General features: G+C 31.5%; 1 protein-coding gene across 10 annotated transcripts; it reads right to left on the reverse strand.

Moving 5' to 3' along the window:
* Positions 1–14,027: 14,027 nt before the first annotated feature.
* Positions 14,028–19,971, reverse strand: LOC113857811 (serine/arginine-rich splicing factor RSZ21). 10 transcript variants are annotated; one of them, XR_003503306.1, is made up of 8 exons: positions 19,864–19,921; positions 19,559–19,668; positions 19,091–19,179; positions 18,717–18,945; positions 17,347–17,595; positions 15,925–16,050; positions 15,576–15,822; positions 14,059–15,444 (listed from the first exon to the last, which is right to left on the reverse strand). XR_003503306.1 is itself a non-coding variant. In XM_027490022.1 (6 exons), exons 2-6 carry the CDS (start codon positions 19,645–19,647, stop codon positions 15,816–15,818), a joined length of 540 nt encoding a protein of 179 aa, XP_027345823.1. In that variant the 5' UTR covers positions 19,648–19,668; positions 19,864–19,940; the 3' UTR covers positions 14,028–15,815. The 10 variants fall into 10 exon arrangements, 3 of the variants coding, with proteins under 3 accessions (XP_027345823.1, XP_027345825.1, XP_027345824.1); XR_003503303.1 differs by having other exon boundaries at positions 14,059–15,822; positions 17,347–17,598; positions 19,864–19,971; XR_003503304.1 differs by having other exon boundaries at positions 14,059–15,822; positions 17,374–17,598; positions 19,864–19,970.

Consider the following 19,971-nt stretch of genomic DNA (forward strand, 5'->3'; position numbering starts at 1 on the left):
TCAGAATGAAAAATTGGCGTTACAAACGGTGAATGGTTCTATGTGGGTACCCTCCAGCACAATTATTTATTATTTTTGACTTTGTTCTGTGAATGTTGACAATGTCAAGAAAGTAGGAATATACTCCAGAAAATTTACACAGTTGCACTCCTTCCATTTAAAATTAGCTGTAATTTTTGAAGTCTTAATCTATTTAAAATATTCTATCTTTTAAAAAAAAATGTCAATTATTTTTATAATACTCTTATTTTTTGATATATAATCTAAATGTATTAATTCATTATTACACTTTAACTCTTTTAATAAGAACATTATAGCTAATATTTTTTTCTTGTTGCAGTAATTGATGTAATTAAAATCTCTTAAAAATTTATAACTTGCTTTAAGTAACATATTTTTTTTGTCAAAGCAACGTATAATTTAAAATGAAGCATAATGAACCAACAATTAAAAGGAGTACTAGAAGAGACAAAAAAAATATAACTAATACCCTTTCAACTACAGGTGTTCACGGGCTCATTATATTTGATTAACCTAACTCAAACTAAACTAAAATTAGTGAGTTTGATTGAGTAATTTAGTACAAATGTATGATCAAGTTTTAACGTCATAGACTTAGATATTGAATCTCTCTCATTTTACAACTTGAGAAATCTAACTCAACTTAACTATATATATATATATAAAATCTTCTTACGCCAGTGTAAATCTAAATATTACACTTAATATGAGTTTTTTATTTAATTTAAATCTAACGGTTAGTAAAATAATATATATATATATATATATATATATATATATAAAACTTCAGGCTATTAAATCAACCACTATCCAAAATTTACAGATTGAGATTAACAATCTCAAAAAGGAGATTAGAGATATCAAAGAGCAATAACAAATTCATCAGGCTACTCTTTTTCAACTAAATGATGATGATGAATCTGAAGTTGAGAAAGAAAAACCTCTTGAGAATAATGATTCTGAAAAAATTAAAGAAACTTTTATGTGTTTGATCAACAAGGTCAAAATTCAAAAAATTTATACTAATATCAAAATCATTATTAATGATTTTGTTTTTTATACTTTGGCACTCTTTGATACTGGTGTTGATTCAAATTGTATTTTAGAAGGATTAGTTGCTACAAAATATTTTGAGAAGACCTCTGAAAAACTCAGTACTGCTAGTGGTTCGAAGCTTAAAATTAATTATAAATTATCCAAAGCTGTCATAGAAAATCAAAGATTTAAGATTGAAACAGGCTTTCTCCTTATAAAAAATTTGAAAAATGAAGTAATTTTGGGAACAACTTTTATTAAAGCCCTTTTTTCCATTTTAGATTTCGAAAGAAGGTATTTCTACCTATCATTTAGGTAAACAAATAACTTTCAAATTTTTCAGTAAACCTTTTATTAAAAATATCAATTCTATTCAAAATAAAATTAATCAAATTAATTTTCTGAAAGAAGAATTTTTTTTGCTAACATTGAAAAACAATTAAAAAATTCATCACTTCAGAAGAAGATCCAATCCCTTTTAGGTTCTATCCATGGTTCTATTTGTTTTGATCTTCCCAATGCTTTCTGGAATATGAAGAAACATATTATTAGTCTTCCTTATGAGTCAGATTTTCAAGATAGTTAAATTCCTACTAAGGCCAGGCTTATTCAAATGAATGAAATACTCCTTCAGATTGTCAGAAAGAAATCAAAGATCTCTTAGACAAAAAACTCATTAGAAAAAGTAAGAGTCATTGGTCTTATTCTACCTTTTATGTTAATAAACAAGCAGAACTAGAAAAAGGTACTCACAGGTTAGTTATAAACTATAAACTGCTTAACCCAGCTCTTCAATGGATTAGGTATCCTATTTCTAACAAAAAAGATCTTCTTAACAGACTCAATTCTACCAAAATCTTTTCAAAATTTGACATGAAATCTGGATTTTGGCAAATCCAAATATGTGAAGAAGACAGATACAAAACGACCTTCATTGTTCCCTTTGGACAATATGAATGGAATGTAATGTCCTTTGGTCTTAAAAATGCTCCTTCTGAATTTCAGAAAATCATGAATGATATCTTCAATCCTTATTCCAAATTTGTCATTGTCTATATTGATGATATTTTAATCTTTTCTCATTCTATTGATCAGCATTTCAAGCATATAAATGTTTTTATTAATGTTGTCAAACAAAATGGTTTAGCTGTGTCCAAATCAAAAATCAATTTGTTTCAAACTAATGTCAGATTTTTTGGTCATAATATACATCGAGGAACTATTATTCCTATTAGTAGATCTATTGAATTTGCTAATAGATTCCCTGACAAAATCTTGGATAAAACCCAACTTCAAAAGTTTTTAGGATGTCTAAATTATGTGGGTGATTTTATTCCTCATCTCAACAACATCATTAAGCCTTTACATGATAGGCTTAAGAAAAACCCTCCCTTATGGACTGACATTCACACTGATGTAGTCAAAGAAATTAAAACCAAGGTTAAGGAAATAAAGTGTCTTTATCTTCCCATCCCTCAAGCTTTCAAAATTATTAAAATAGATGCTTCTGATATAAGGTATGGGGGCATTCTCAAATAAAGAGTCAGTTCCCATGAGCATATCATTGCATATACTTCAAAACATTGGAATTTTACACAACAGAATTATTCAACTATGAAAAAAAAAAAGTTTTAGCAATTGTTTTATGTATTTCAAAATTTCAATCTGATTTACTAAATCAAAAATTTCTTTAAAAGAAATTTTACAAAAAGATGTGAAAAACCTTGCCTCTAAACAAATTTTTGCTAGATGGCAAGCGATTCTAAGTGCTTTTGATTTTGAAATTGAATATTTCAAAGACATTTCTAATTCTCTTCCTGATTATCTCACTCGTAAATATTTACAGGATAAATAGAATGCCTCGAAAGGCATCGACCTCGTCCAGAGGAGGAGCCACCAGCCGAGGAAGAGTCAAGCTAGCTCTAGCTTTAAAATCAAAAGCAAAATCTGCTTCAGCAGATTCAAATTCAATCTCTTTAGGGTCATCAACCCCAATTGAATCATCAACTCAAAAAGTCATCCAAATTATTGAGTCATCCACTCAACAATCTAGAATTCCTAAAGAATCTTTTAAAAAGAATGATTCTTCTCAAACCAAAATAACCAAACAAACTAAAGCAGATTATGCTTTACCCATCAGTACCCTATTGGCCCTCCAACAAGGAAGCCTGAGTACTTTACCAAAAAAATCTTGGGCAGACATTGCTTCTGAAGATAAAATGGAGTTAGACTTATCCAACCTAAACACCATAGTCCAATCATTAAACAAAACAATTACCCAAGAAGATACCAGTAACACTGCTATTCTTCAAAAAGACAAGCAAACACAAAAATCAACTCAAAATCCATCCCATTACCTAGCTAAAGGAAAATTTTCCCCAGTAATCCAGATGGAATATGAATTTTGGGATAAAAATCTCTATAAAGCAATTTCTAAAGTTTTTCCCTCTGGTTTTCATTTTAGACCATATGCCTTAAATAAAACTAGACAATTTTATGAATTTATTTTAGTTGATTCAGATTCTGTTTCTATTAAGCATTACAAGGACCAAAAAGATTCCTCAATTATTACCCATTCTATAATCCAGATACTTAAGGTCTTAACACCAAAAAATTTCGGAAAAGACCTAAATTCATTTTAAAAAATTTCACAACCTTTTGACCCAATAGGATACAATTACTGGGACTATATTGATGCCTAGACAAGGACCTTCTGGTTTCAAAATAAACTCAATTGGCATTCTTAGTTGATTTATTTCAAGAAGAATCAAGATTATAACTTTTCAAACTGGTTTCTTCAATGGTGGGACTTCTTCGGTCCTATAGAAGCAATTCTTCCTTCTTTTGTAAACGAAGGATTTGAAATGTTCAAATCTAGATATGCTCCTAACCGAATAAATGTAGATCTCAAATATTTCTCTGCCTTTGTTCTTGCCTGGGTATTCTCTTGGCAGTACAGATACAACAAGACAGAAGATGATGACATTCTTCCTATGATTCACAGACATGCTTTTGTGAAATGGTAGAATCAATTTAATGCAGATCATGCAGGACCTCAAGGAGTTAATGAATTTTTTGGAAATAATCCAAAGCTCTTAAAACTTGTTGATCCAGCAACATTTCAATTCTTAAATAAGAAATCCAAGATTGTTGCCTTCTTGTCAAGTTGTGATTCCAAAGAAAAATGAAGAAAAATTTGAAAGAAGTGCTTCTTCCTCTAAACCAAGATGAAGCTGAATCCTCTGCAAAACAAGATTCCAAGACAAATAATGATGACATCTATCAAAATGAAAATGATTGCTTCAAAATCGACATACAAGAACTTTGACTTATACTGTAGGGAATAGTTTCAGTTATCAACTGGAACTGTAGAAACAGTATTTAATATTTTCTATATAAGGAGTCTTCGATCATGTTGTGAGGCACCGTTTGTTTAAGCAATCTTAGAGAGACAAACTAGAGAGAAATGCTCTGAGATAACATCTTTGTAAGCTTTTCTCCAAGTTTCAATAAAAGTTTTCTGTTTCAAATTATTTTCCTCTCTTCTTTCTTTTAGCCGGTTCTGTTCGGACTACCGTCGTCCGGCTTTCTTCCCTTCTCCCTCTACTAGATCTGTGTTGTTTATACCGCCGTTCTAGTTTCTATGTTTTAAATTTATATATTTAATTTCTGCATTTTATTTCTGCATCTCATATTGTAGTCCTGCTACTGCCCACTTTCCTTTCAGTCTATTTTATTTTTACTTGATCCACTTCGGATTATCTGGTATCAGAGCCTGATAGGGAAGTAGGAATATAACTGTTGACTATTTATAACTATGTTCTTCTGGATCTAGACTTTAATTTAATTTTAAATTCTGCTTTTGTATAGTTCGTTATTTTATGGAATGCTTTTACTGGAAGTATAACAATTCTTAGTTCTTTTGAATAGGGTTATAGCAGTAAGTCCCGTGGTTGAAGGGCAGTAAGGCTAATTTGACGATGTTGTATTAAAAAAAACAAAGAACATAAGAAGCTGGTGGCTATAGTAGAAGAATTTCTAATTTTGTTAAAAAAAAAAAAAAAGTCTACTAATAACCAGATCTAATTGAAAGAGTTATAAATAGTTAGCAGATATGTTGTTATGGAACCAAATGAGGGTGATGTACCAGATTAATTTTATATGATGTCTCATCTTCTTCGCTCCTTCTCCCGAATCTCTTTCCGCTCTGGTTCAAGCTCTTCTTCTTCCTCTCCAACCAAAACCAATTTCTTCAATGATTAGGAGAAACATTCTCTTAAAATCACACCAAAACATAACCTCTTCGACGAAGAAGTTCGCTTCAAAGAGATCAATCAAAGTATGGATGACTGGACCATCCCAGAAATCTCTCAGGATACATTATATGTTCCTGAAGAATACTCCAAGAAAAATAGTTTTGACTATATTATTAAGACTGTTGAAAATAATATTCTTTTAGGAAAAGATTTAGGAGAAGAATTTCATCTCCTATCCAAATCCTCAATCAATGAGCACAAACGCAAATATAAGTACCTCCACATAGGATATGTTCAGGTAGCTATCAAACCTCTCATAGACATAGGTATAGATGCTGCTATCTTAATGTGTCTTAGAGATGCTCGTCATAATAACTTTAATGATTCCCTTGTAGGGACAGTAGAGACTAATCTTGGCCAAAGTCTAATTTATTTAAATTGTTTCCCAAACAAAACAGTGAATCTTTTAGATGATCATATCCTTGACTCTCTGTTTCTTAATATTTGCTTTCATGATTTAAACATGAAAGAGGGATCTATTCCCGCCGCCTTAATCTATAGGATTCAGTACAAGGCCATGAACTCTTATGCTTCTAGAGTCCTTCTTAAACCTCAGCGAGGTGATACTACTTTGTTTATCACTGATATGACAAAAGCTAATGTCTCTTTTCCTAGAGTCATCAAATGGAATGAAGTTTCTCTCCTAGAAAAGTGGGTTTTGAATAAGGCTACGCCTTGTGTCCCAAGACCTGCTCCTGAAATTCAAAATATTTCTCAAGATAATTCTGGGAAAGTCGAAATAATCTTTGATAGGAGAAACTCTTTTTCCTCAAGAGTTGACGCTTATAGCAGTCGATCTGATTTTGCCTCTGCTAGAAGGTCATTTTCCAATAGATCTCAAGCTTTTAGGTCTGATATACCCAGATATGTTCGTCATGACCCTTCACATATAAACTTACAAGGTTTAGATACATCTTCTAATATTCCTAGAAATGTTTACCAAACCTCAAAAAAAAAAAAAAAAAAAAAAACCAGAGTATCCAATCTCCAACCTACTCTTTCCTTAATGAGTCTTATGATGTTATCTCATAAATTCATTATAGATAAAGAAAGCCTTAGGAAAGATTTTTACTCTGAGGAATGGAAACCTTAAAGAGAGTGGTTCTTCCAAAATTACAAGGGTAAGAATATTATTAATTATACCATTCATAATAATATTAATTATCTCTGGCAAGAGGATGTTATTAGTACTTCCTCTACTAATGTTATATCTTGACAGATTAAAGATGGACAAATTGTTCAGAGTGAACTGCCACCCACAACTTATTATCAGTCACCAAACTTGAAAGATAAAAGCGGTAACCCTGTTACGGCTACTCCTTTCAAAACCAAGAACCCTGATGAGTCTATCACTCCCAATGATATTCAAGGCCTCATGAAACAGGCTAATTACACCAACAAATACCTTCAGGTTTTAGGAGGATAAATCTCTGTGAATCCTGTTAAACCAAAGATGGAAGAAATGACTTCTTCCTCTTCCCAACCTCAATTAGAAAAACCTCTCTTCAAGCCTTTTAAGATTAGCGCCAAAGCTAAACAAAAAATCCTAGAACTTAGGCAAAATGAAAGAACCAAAGTCATTAATGATAACCAGAATGAGTTACTTAGTAAAATTACTAGTCTGCTCACCATTGTCCCTGATACTCCCCAAACTTCTAAAGAATCTAGCGCCAAACCTAAGATTAGATCTCTTGCTAAAACCATCAATGCCATTTCTAAAGTTGAATCAGGACAAAATTCTGAGACAGATTCTGTTTTAGCCATTAATCCAGTCAATAATTAGAAAAATTCTTCTAAGCTTTATTATAATAGAGTACTGCTCCTGATCTTATTTTAGAAGATAAGCAAGATTATATCCAAAGTTTTAATTCTAATGATATCTATATTTGGAATATTGATGGTTTATCTGAATATAATATCATTTCCAAGCTCCAAAATATGTCTGTCATTGCTATAAGCTATTTTACTAACCAAAATATGACTAAAGATACCATTGTTTATATTCTAGTGGCATGATTCACTGGTCAACTCAAAGGTTGGTGGGATAATTATCTCATTGAAACTGATAGAGAAAATATTCTCTCTACATTAAAAATTGATGACAAAGGTAAAGTTATTGTCAGCGATAATGAACAACTTCTTGATGCAGTGTATACTTTATTATACACTATATCTCAATATTTTCTTGGAGATCCTTCTTTATGGAGAGACAGATCTAGTGAGCTTTTATCCAATCTTAGATGTAAAACTTTAGAGGACTTTAAATGGCACAAAGATACTTTTATGTCTAGGGTTTTAACTAGAGAAGATTGTAACCAAGCCTATTGGAAGGAGAAATACCTTGATGGCCTTCCTAAGTCTTTCGAAGATCTTATTAGAAGTAAACACTAAAGTCACTCTCCTAATGGAGATATCAATTATGACAGTTATGACTATGGTCAACTTAGTGCCATTATTATTCATAATGCTATCAAAAAGATAAACAACTAGCTAAAGAGAGAGCTCTGAACAAGAAAGATTTAGGATCTTTTTGCGAGCAATTTGGTCTTCCTTCTTGCTCTACCAAAAAGAAAAAACAGACTCCTAAAAAAGAAACTGTTGAAACCTATAAGAAGCCTTACAAAAGGCAGTACAATAGGAAACCTCCTGCCAAGAAGCATAGGAAAAATGTCATCCCTAGTAATATCCCTAAAAAAACCAGAACTGGTGTAACTTGTTACAACTGCGGTAAACCTGGCCATATCAGTAAATACTGCAGGCTCAAGAAGAAGATTAGTAGCCTCAACCTTGATCCTTCTGTTGAGGATCAAATTAACAACCTCCTTATTGAATCTTCTAAAGAAGATTCTGCCAAAGATACCAATGAGGATGTTAACCAAATTCAACATGATGATCAAATCTCTTCTTCTGATAGTGATGATACTCCAGAAATCAATGTTTTAACAAAAGAACAAGATCTCCTTATAGAAGTAATAAGTTCTATATCTGATCTTCATGAAAGGGAAGAATTGCTTCTATAATATATATATATATATATATATATATATATATATATATATATATACATACATACACAAAAGAATCTTCTCACACTAGTATAAGTCTAAAAATTCTTACACTAGATTAGAACCTTTTATTTAACTTATATTTAATGGTCAGTGAAATAATAGATTATAACTCGTTAAGTATAAGTTAAATAAAAGGCTCAGATTAAATGACTTAGACTAGTGTGACAAGATACTGTTTATATATATATATATATATATATATATATATATAAAGTAAAATAATACATAAAATTTATATTTTGATGTGTTTTTTTAATAAATAAATTTTTTTATGAGTGTAAATCAAGTTTTACATATAAATATTGATAGCTTTTTTAATTTAGTTTGATAATTGTTTGATTCTATAGATTACAAAGATTTTTTAAAATTTTTAAAGTATAGACCCAATTAGACTCCTTTTTTTTATATGGAAAGAAATTATTAAAATATGGTATTTTAAGAAAAATTACAAAAATTTTAAAAAACATCAACCAAAAATTATTAATGACGTTTTTTTGGTACATTAAAATATTTTTATTATTTTTTTAAAATTTATTTTTAAATTATTAACTTTTTATAAAAAATTATCATTGACAAATTTTGAATTTTAAATTTTTTATTATTTTTTAAAATCACCATTGGTGATTTTGAAATTTTATTTTTCATTGTTTTATCTCTGAATCTTTGCATTTTTTATAATTTTTTTATAACACCATATTTTGGGTAAAGGGTACAATGAGTTAGTGTAGTGAATGACTCATGAATAAGTAAGTAAAATGACTTATTATAATAGATTTTAAAAGTTACAATATTTATAATTTAATCCTTAATAAATTTTGTAAATTTAGGATCTCATTCTCTTAAATATTTAAAACATGTTCTTTAAAATATTTTTTGGAAGGCAACTATCTTTTAAGAACATGATTGTTCATTTATGCAAAACTCAACCATATTCTCTCAAACTCACTTCCATCTTTTTTTCTGAAGCAACTTTAAGATATCCAACGTAAGAGATCAAATGGAATCAAGTAATCATCCGTTGAAATATTGTCGTAGAAGTTTTATTCAATTTTCACTTGTCCTACTTCAATTCCTCCTTATTTCTCCTCCTTAATAGCATGCAAATATATTTCTCAAATCTACCCTAAACTTAAATATCATACTCTCTTTGCATTGTCGTACTTTGAAGTGTAGTATTTGTAAGTGAAACCAATTAAATTTAAAAACATCATATACTCATCCCAATTGTCTTAGAAATTAACATTTTAGTGTAATCAGAATAGGAGTAATAACTAAAGAAAAATGGTTGAACGATAAAATAAAATAAAATTCATTCGTTGTAATTTTTGCTTAAAACACATATTATTTGCTTAAGCCAATTATAAACAGTGATAAACTAACAAATTTTGTCAAAATTCACTTCAGTCAATATAAATTAGCTTAAGCGAATTATAGATAGTGACGAACCTAAATATTTTATCAACATTGGCTTAAGCCAAATATTAAGCGAAATAATTCTAGTTAGCCATTTTTCTCCTGTAATTTTTGCTTAAACTAGCAAAAAATGGCTTAAGTAAAAATTGCAGAAATTGTGTGATGCAAAAGCGATCATTGTGCAGGGAGAGCATAAGGAAGATATAAAAAAGTATTAAACAATCTATCAATATATCTATCAATATGAAGCTCATTTTTATGATGAATTAAGATTAAGAGTGAGAGTGGATGTAAAATTTTTAATTCTAAAACCATTAACTCCATACGTAAAATTTGTGGAAAACTCTAAAGATTTAAAATAACATTCAGCATTCTATTAATTTAAAAGTTGTTTTTGATTATAAATTGAAACTGGATTAATGCATATGAATGCACACATTATTAAAATTACCACCTAAATACAAGATACATATAAGTGATGCATGTACAACGTTTTTAATTTATTATTCATTTATTCATAAATCATAACGAATTTAAACATTTAAATGAATTTTTTACAATTATGATATAGAAATTTCAACGAAAATTTTAAAGCTTTCACTTATATTATTCAATTCATGAAAAATTCAACGATATTCAAATGATAAAAGATAAATATAAGTAAATATTTACTAACACGTGATAACTTGCTAAATAAATTACATTGGAATAGTAGGAAAATATATGCATAGAATATCATTCAAAATATAAAAGTTTAATATTTACAAATCATAACCTAAAAATATATTAGGACTTAATTTACATAATTACAAAATCAAAATATATTAAGTCAGATCACTCCCACACCAAAAATCCTAAGACTATGATCCTAATTTTCATCAAACCAACCCTCTATTTGTTTCATTTCTTCCAGTGTCAAGTTCTCCTCATAGAAATTTCCACTATCTGCAATGACCTTTGTGTCAATTATATGTTGTTGAGGGAAATGGACTAGTCTTTCAAGGTAGTCATGATCATGAAAAGTATATACATAATTTACTACAACTGATGTCTTAATCGTTCCTCTATATATATACGAGCTCAGGGTGTAATGTATTTTGTCACTAGTAGAGTAGTCAAAAGAAACATTATACTCTACGGTGATTTCAAAGGCAAAAATTTCATTAGACCCATTCTCACTCGCTACTACAAATTTAATATGGCAGACTCTCTATTATTCCCTAAATACATAATCTAATATACTTTCTATAGTCCACTTAGTTAGCCTAATAGGTCTCTAAGAGGTGGTCATCCTTATTTCCTGAAAATAGTAAGAATGAATCTTCTCCTCACTACTAAACTATAATCAAAATAAAAAATTTGAACTTTTACAGCATCAAACACAATAATAAACACATCAGTAATACCATAATCCATGTACATTAATTATATAATGCAATCTATCACTTTCTCGTATTAGCACTTCCTCAAGCAATGTGATCACAGTTAAACATTGCCTCTTGCATTCCATGAGATTTTACACATATAGGTGAATAGTCATCAATTAGCCCAAGCACATAGATACAACATATGCAATACTAGACTTTTTAGCAAAAGTATAGTCAGGAGCCTAGTTGAGAAACGAATATGAGGCATGTGATGCTTTTGCTTTATGCGCAACCACTATGAATAGCATTCACAACCCTTATTTCGCCTATATTTTTAAAATCGTTTCTAAACTCTATAATCCTAGTATATCTCTGTAACCATTTACACTAATTTCTTTTATCACATTCACTGATAATACACTTTCTTCCATTCATTTCTCATCATTCAGTTAAACAAATCGTGCCTAAGGTTAGACATATCTAGACTCAATCCAAATCATGCATTCTTTTTTAAGAAAAATACATTTTAGTCATATAAGATTAGCCAAACATGCATCATCAACTCTTAACAAATAGCAAAACTCTAATTTAAACATATATTTATGAAATAAAGAAACACATTATTACACTTTCATGAGCACAAATACATACAACGTTTTAATAATGAGATAGAGCTCTCCTTACCTCAAATAGGTGATTTGTGAAGAGTTTGTGAAAGATATCATCGAAAGACCAAGTTCTTCTTATATATTACGAAGTGAATTATTTTTGAAAAGGGAGAAAATGGAAAAATAGAAGTGAGATTGAAAAATTAAATTTTAAGAAACTTACTTAGAATCAAGTGAGAAATATGTCTAAGCTCGAATTGAGAAAAGTTTAGAGTTCTCAAGGTGACCTAGCTGTGGAGATGAAGTGAGAGAACAAAGAGTGAGATGAGAAATATTTGCTTGACTTATAATGCAAGTTCAAAACACTGGATTACCTTTTATACCCTTTTTAGCCATAACTTCTCACTTGAGCGAGACCATTCTCACTTAAGCGAAACCATTCTCACCTAACCTATGTCATTCTCGTCTGAATGAGAATACCAGACAAAAAATTTTATATTTTACTAATAATCTCACCTAAGCAAAACACTTTCTTGCCTAAATGAGATCACTCTTGCCTGAGTAAGACAGGCTTGCTTGAGCATGACTTGTGAGTCCAGAGAGCTCCTATTTTTACTATGCCTTCTTGCTTGAACAAGAAACTTTTCGCTTAGGCAAAAGGATAACTTGACTGATCTTACTTATTCTCGCCTGAATTAGACTCATCTCGCCTGAATGGAATGCTCTAAAATGCGTGATCCAAAATAACTAATCTTGCTTAAACGAAAATATCTCACTCGAAATATTATAATGCATGTTAAAAAATATAAGTGTTATAATGCATGTTGTCAAATTTTAAAAATATAAAATAACAAGTTTTGAAAGTTCAAAAGAGTAATTTTATAAATATTTATAAAAAATTAAATGATAAATATATAAAAATTAATATTATTAAGTTACATATTAAAGATATGAATCGTTTATATTTTTTAAAATACATATAACGATTTAAAAAAGCTCGTTTACAATATAAAAAAAAGACTCGTTTACATATATATCACTTGCTTTAATGACTTATGTTAGCCTAACTTCATATTTGGTACATATAATTAATATATATATATATATATATATAATCTATCCACCCAATTACTCAACTTGAATCTATTCTTGGCGAGGATCCTTGGGTCACATAAAAAGTGATAAAAACTTAACTCAACTCAACCTGTTATAATTTGAATTGACTAATTTATTTTTTTTAATCAAACTAACCGAATGAATATCCCTAATTTCAACCTTGATCTGAACAACTGGTGTACAAGTAGGGACGGAACATGAACACTTCCATATTGGTCTTATCCGCCAACATTGCTAAGGAAAATAAAGAGAAACAATAAACAGCCTTCAAAGAGTTATAAGTACGGTTTCTTAATAAGGTAAAAATAAAGGAACCACCCATTCATTTATAAAGAGCCAATAATCATGTTATTTGTTGAATTTTCTAGCATGACAATTACGACTATTAGTAGTACTTTCAAATTAAATGGTTTAATTTTTTACAAAATACAAGCAACATTAGAACAACATTAAATATAAAATGCAAACAGTTTTAGACATGGTTAATAAAATTGACAATTTATTCTAAAATCATATTCTAAGTCAATTAATAGTAACTAATTTATAAAACTCTAAATTTAAGCATTGGTCAAAAAGTTGGATCTTCAAAAATCTTGTGTTATTTGATTCAAATTCAAAGGAAGGAAATGGAAGGATTTTAGAAGTTTTAGTAAAAGAGAAAGAAGAAATGGAAAAGATATACCTCATTTCACATACAAAAGGAAAGAAAAATGTATCATTAAATTATACGCATATAACAATCAAATAAAAATCTTAAAATCACGTATTCAAAATAAGACCGATTTAATTAACGTAATCTACGAATTTTTAATTTTTCTTTCTCCTTCCAAATCCCTTCACATTGCGAGTACACAAAAATAAAAGAATAGATTTGAAACCCCTTGCTCACCTCCTTTTTAATCCTTACAAGTTACTAAAAAAATAAGAATACAGCTGAGAAAGTTAAACGCAAAACCCAATCTAGTTTCCCTTCATTATTTCATTTTCTCCAAGCACAAACAATCTATGCCGTTTAACACCAGGGAATTTAAAGTATAATTCAGAGAGAAAATCACTTCACTTATTCGTGGGAACACATTTATCATTCATCCCATTCCGATCTGAATGCCGTCATTTATTTTTCAAACTCTAAATTGCAACACAACATTTCACATAGGTTACAAATCAATCTAGCGCACGTCATCTCTAACACAATATTTGCATTAAACAGCTTTATAGCGATAAAATTGACATAAACACAAACCTGATTCCAAAAAAACACACTCAACTAGACGTTTACTGGTCACAATGAGCCACACCTAAAAAATACAATAGACGCCGTTTTCGATAGTCGTCACAACAGTAATTTGACAATCATATCACCCTTTACCCTCTTGGTTGAAAACGATTCTAACTGCACCCACCTGTGCACAGCAGGTGGCCTCACATCAAGCGAAATGTAAAACGATAAATCAAGATTCGAAAACATAAAGAACGAAATTCCCTTTTTGACTCTTTCGAATGGCTATAGTTAATCCATACAAGTCTTGTTTTAACATCAAAAGGCCAGTACTCAATCCTTAAAAAGCATTATTGCCAGAATTAAAATAAACTAATCTTAATATATATTGCAAAATAATTAATGCCAGAGAAAATTAAGGCACGTATGACACTGAATTTCAGTGGCAACATCAACCCCACATCCTATATAAAGGGGGGAAAGCGACATAATTACTCAGTCAAACATCTAATGCAATCAATGCAATGCCGTCAATCAACCGAACGTACTACACTTGATTAAGAACGGACAATATTTGGAGTGATGCAAAACTGCAGATGGGAAACAATTGGTGATACTGATCCTGGTAGCTGAAGATGACAGACACAGTTCCATGCAGAAGCATACAAAAGCTAATCGGCCGAGTAAGGAAGCTGACACAGATCAAATGGCAGAATGCAGAGAACAGATGACATTTGGCGAGTGCACACTCGGATAGTTAAATGGAATCACTCTGATGCCATTCCTCATAGATCATGCAAGTTCTTGTGTATCCATTGCTGGATAACCAACAGGTGATTTGCCAAAGGAGAATACCGAAAATGGTGTCCTACACAATCACAATCAGCAGGCATATACCACACAGACCATAGATGAAACAAGAAACATCCTAATCGAGAAGCAGACATTTAGAAGCAGCAACCATCAATTTAACTACACACAACACTATACGCAGCTACTCACTAGAAACCCAATTTGACTCAATTTCATGAAGATGCACCAAGTCAATGACTACTTTCTATCCATCCGCTTTAGACTTCTCCAATTCAAAAGGAGGATGCATCTGTATCATTCCATTCTTGAACAGTTAACAAAAAGGTCATACTCAACCAACTTGCTGACATCGCACTTTTAGTCAACTTATATGCAGAAGCAACAAGATGAGACGATTGTGGGGCATGCAGCAGAGAAGCAGACAAGATGTAAGTGGCGAAACAATGCTGTTTTGGCCGATAATCACACCTCAAAACAAAGAAACATAAACATTTTAGGCACATTTAATGCAAATATATCAGAATTACCATAGTGGACTAGTAAGACTAAAACAAACAATTAACATAACTTGCTATATAAGTAGGGAAGACTGAAGCAACCTTCAGGGTTTCAGTAAGCTGAAGAGAGACAGCCGACGCAAAACAGTGTCCAATCCACCCTTTTGGCGGCTACAACACTTTGCAGGTTTCATCAAAAGCCAAGTTTCTAACAATACCCATTCTCATGACATCAACATAACTAACATGTCTGGTATGCTCAACCAATCCTAGAGGAACTACACTATAGCAGAGAGGGCTCCCTAGCAATTATTCAGCACTTGCTCCATTCACATTCTGAGCTTAATCTCTGAAACCAGAAATCATATGAATTAAAATTAATGTGAGTACTAAGTTTTGATGTCATTGTTTTCACTCAAATTGTAAAGAACTGAGCGGAACATAGACCTACCCATTTGAATAAGGTGAATCACGACGAGAATGACGGTATGGGGGGGACCTGCTGTAGCTTCGTCCACGGTGCAGAGGTGATATGCTACATCGTCTTGGAGATCTTCTCCCACGAGGGCTATAACTCCTGATGAAACGAAGCAAATCCATAGGAAAAAAATAAGAAGACAAATAGACTGGCATAGGAATTGCTACTAGAAAGTGAGATCTTCCCAAGATGCTGAGAGTAATGTGTAACACCCTCATTTTCGCAATTTTGCCAAAACTGTAAAATGTTGATAAATGGTTTTGGAATTTTAGATAAAAAAAAGGTAGGATAAAATAAATTTGAATGTGCTTCTTTTGAGTTGATTAGGGTAATTTTTAGCATTTTATAGTCACATTTGTTTTAAGAACTGACAATTTTGTTTTTTGCGTGTAATATACTGTTTGTTTAGTGTTGTGAGCCAGAACAGAATTTATTGCTAGAGACTCAACAGAAATTGAGAAAAATAAATTCAGAGACGAGAATAATATTAGACAAATAAAAATATTTTTTCTCAAGTATTTTAAGTTGATCATTTTATTTTCCATATAAATAACAATTTATGCAGGTAGTAAAATGTACTAAATTGTTCTTGTTCCCTAAGCATAACCTTGTTGGGCCTTAAAGGCACTCATCTCACCCAACCCAATAGAATTTCAGCCTGCCATAGATTCCTACATCCATGAAATCAGTTATTCTTTGATTCTTTCCAACACACAAGGTGTAACCCAACAAAATAATATATATCTATATCTATATCTATCTATATATATATGAATCTCATCATCTTCCTTTGAAAACAGTAACATATGAGCACAAAAACAAGCATATTAGGCCTTTCCCTTAGGCCTGAAGGAAGGAACTGCTCTAACACCACTAAAATGAAACACCCATTCACTAAAGCAACTCACTTAACCAATTAACTTCTGATTAGTAATAAATAAGTAACTGAATTCTAAAATAATTCTGAAAAAAAGGACAAGTTTTTTTAAACTACAAGGCATGAAGAAAATAATGTATTGGAAATCAAAGAGCTTCAGATCACACCGTCCAAAAGATTAAATGCACATTTACATATAATTAGAAGTAAACATGTAGAGAGATACAACATTCATCTAAGACCCCATCAATCACACATGAAAACAGAACATTCAGCACAATATATCTGAGTCTTTCATTTAACTTACATCTAATAGTAAATGAAGTAATAAATTAAAACCATTAGATGTAAGTTAAATAAAATGCTCAGATCAAGTAAAGAGTTTTTAAACTTACACCAGTGTAAGAAAATCCTACCTATATATATATATATATATATATATAAAGTTTGTCAAATGCATTTGTACCAGTCACTAGTCATAAACAACTATAATTCCAAATAAAAATTTAGATACTAACCATGTACACTACCAAAGTTTCATCTACCTTCCTAACACTCTTCTTCATCTGACACTCAATCCTCATCGAAAGGCTTTCAAGCAATCTCTGAGACTCCTTTTCTCCATCCGGAGGAGGATGACTGCCCCTCAGTAACAATCCTTATTTCAGAGCAGACCTTCTTGTCCACCAGCCCCTCCTGGACCTTCAGGACAGGTAGATGGAGAGGATGACTCCAAGGATGGGCCGATGAGGAAGGTCAGTTCCAACCTACTATTGGTGGGCAACATTAGGAGTCATTTTAGAAGTTTAGGGGAATGGGATGAGGTGCTTTGTAGGCTTAATTGTATTTAGTCATTCATGCTGCTCAAGTAGTAATAGTATATCCAGTAATTTTTATACCTAAAATTATATTTGGGATTATAGTTATTTCTGGCTGGTACAGAATCTTTTAATGAACTTGAACTAGTTATTGTGTGTGCGCGTGCGCAAACAGTAATAAGTGTTTTATTTTCATGGTGTCAACCTATTTCTGGAATTATCAGTATTTGAACTCAGTTACTCATTTATTACTAATAAAAAATTAATCAGTTAACTGAGTCACTTTAGTGAACGGGTGTCACATAATGCATTTCGAAAATGTAAACTGGAATTTCATATGCTATGAAGGTCAATTTGACCAGCTGTCACCATACTCAGATTGAGATCTCTGGTAAATCTAGTTTGTATTTATTTAAGCCTATGAATATTCTTTTCAGTCTGAATACCATGATAGACTAACAATAATACACTACAGACCTATGGCAACAAGATTTCCCCAGGCAAATAGAATTAAGTCAGCTAAATAATCCGCAAAGCAGTACAAGTACAAATAGAATGAGTATAAATCCCCATTTAAACAAAGCCCACAGTACAGAGTACAAAAAATCTAGAAAATTAACAAGGAATAAAAGGTAAAACAAGAAAAAAATGATAAGGAGTAAAAAGGGTGGTTCTCCACTTAATGTGTTAAAAGAACACAAGCACCACACAAAAGACATCAAATATTTTAATGAACAGAGGCTAAACATGACAATTTAAAAATAAACATGATATGCTGCATGCCATTTGATTCTTCGAACTTGAAGCTAGTTTAGGCCAGTTATAAGTCATGCAAATAATTCATAGACAAATTTCTGTCACAGTAATATCATTGATTTATATTGCCTAGCAATTAGGAGTTTTAATTGTTCATACTTCATCCTCTGTAATCAAAGTATCAAACATATTTGTATTTCTACACTCTGGCATTCAATCCAAAATGTAAACACAAGGCAAGGTAAAAAGGCTTAGATATTGGAAATGTATACTGTTTTTAATTCATATATAGCATGTGCATATAAAAAACATACCTGCGGCCATACCCATAACTTGGACTTCTACGACGCCGATAAGGGCTTGGACTTCGCCTCCTTCCACTTCCCAAGCCACGTGAACCAATACGCAAACGACACTCTCGAGCAAAGTGTCCAGGCTCACCACATTCATAGCATTTTAAGTCCTCACCTCCACGGCCACGCCCACCTCGGCCACCACCACCCTTAGAATTATGAGAAAGCTCTACGCGCCAGCCATTTTTTCCTATATGACATTCCAACATTAATGCTAATCCAAAATTTAGTATGCATAATGCAAAGAAATAAACTAAAATAAAAAAGTGCAAGGGTGGACAGTGGAGGACAAGGACCAATAATGAAAGTTTGATAATGCATGACCGCATACTGACCATCCAATGCATGAATTGCATCAAGTGCATCCCTCCGATCATCAAACTCAATAAATGCATATCCTGGGGGTCTACGAGCAACCCAGACGCTGCATTCATAATCAAATATTAAACAATATAAGAGTTGTATCTTACAAAGCATACACTGAACACAACAAGTAATGAAAAATACTATCACAAACAAAATTCAACATATGCTAAACACCAAAAAGGAAAATACAGAGTGAGGCAACAAAATGGCGGGTTTTGAAGTTTGAGAGAAAAAATGTTATAATTTTCACCGTTGATTTAAGGTTAATAAAAATGAAGGGTCATGACTTCACGAACATGAAAATTTAGTGTAAGATGAGAGGACCCTTCTCCAATTTTAACAGTGAGTTTAATTTAATCATCCTAAACTGAAAACTTCAATCAATTTCAGTTATTTGAGAGAGAGAGAGAGAGAGAGAACATATTGAAGAGTAATACCTCCGAAGAACACCGTAAAAACGAAATTCATCTTCGAGATCCCTCTCAGTGACTCGAGGGTCTAAATTTCCAACGTAAACGCGAGACATTTTCCAGAACCAGAATCACCACTGTACAAATCTTTATGAAATTAAAATAAAGATCACTCCGAAAATGAATAAATATACGGAAAAAATGCAACTAGTTAAAGTATCCAGCACTCGAATGAACAAAATATTGAAAAACTCGCGTGAGAAAACCCTAGGAAATTAAATCAGAGAAAAAAATAGGGAGAATCGGAGAAGCTTTTGGCCATGGATGCTTACAGTTACAGAGACAAGAGTGCGTGGTGAAGAAGAGGGAAATATCTCGAGGATTCTGGATGATCTGAAGGAAAATCGCTGGGTGTAAAAATTTGTTCTTACGCTTTAATG

The sequence above is a fragment of the Abrus precatorius genome, unplaced genomic scaffold (assembly GCF_003935025.1).
Source record: "Abrus precatorius isolate BTA unplaced genomic scaffold, Abrus_2018 Scaffold2, whole genome shotgun sequence".
Taxonomy (NCBI): Eukaryota; Viridiplantae; Streptophyta; class Magnoliopsida; order Fabales; family Fabaceae; genus Abrus; species Abrus precatorius.

What these genes read in the sequence shown, in the direction of transcription:
- LOC113857811 (XM_027490022.1), bottom strand. Translation starts at nt 19,647, where the DNA reads ATGTCTCGCGTTTACGTTGGAAATTTAGACCCTCGAGTCACTGAGAGG. An exon ending in TTTTACGGTGTTCTTCGGAG is followed by an intron (nt 19,180 to 19,558) that starts GTATTACTCTTC and finishes TTATGAATGCAG; the next exon opens with CGTCTGGGTTGCTCGTAGAC. An exon ending in AGTTATGGGTATGGCCGCAG is followed by an intron (nt 16,051 to 18,716) that starts GTATGTTTTTTA and finishes TCGTTTCATCAG; the next exon opens with GAGTTATAGCCCTCGTGGGA.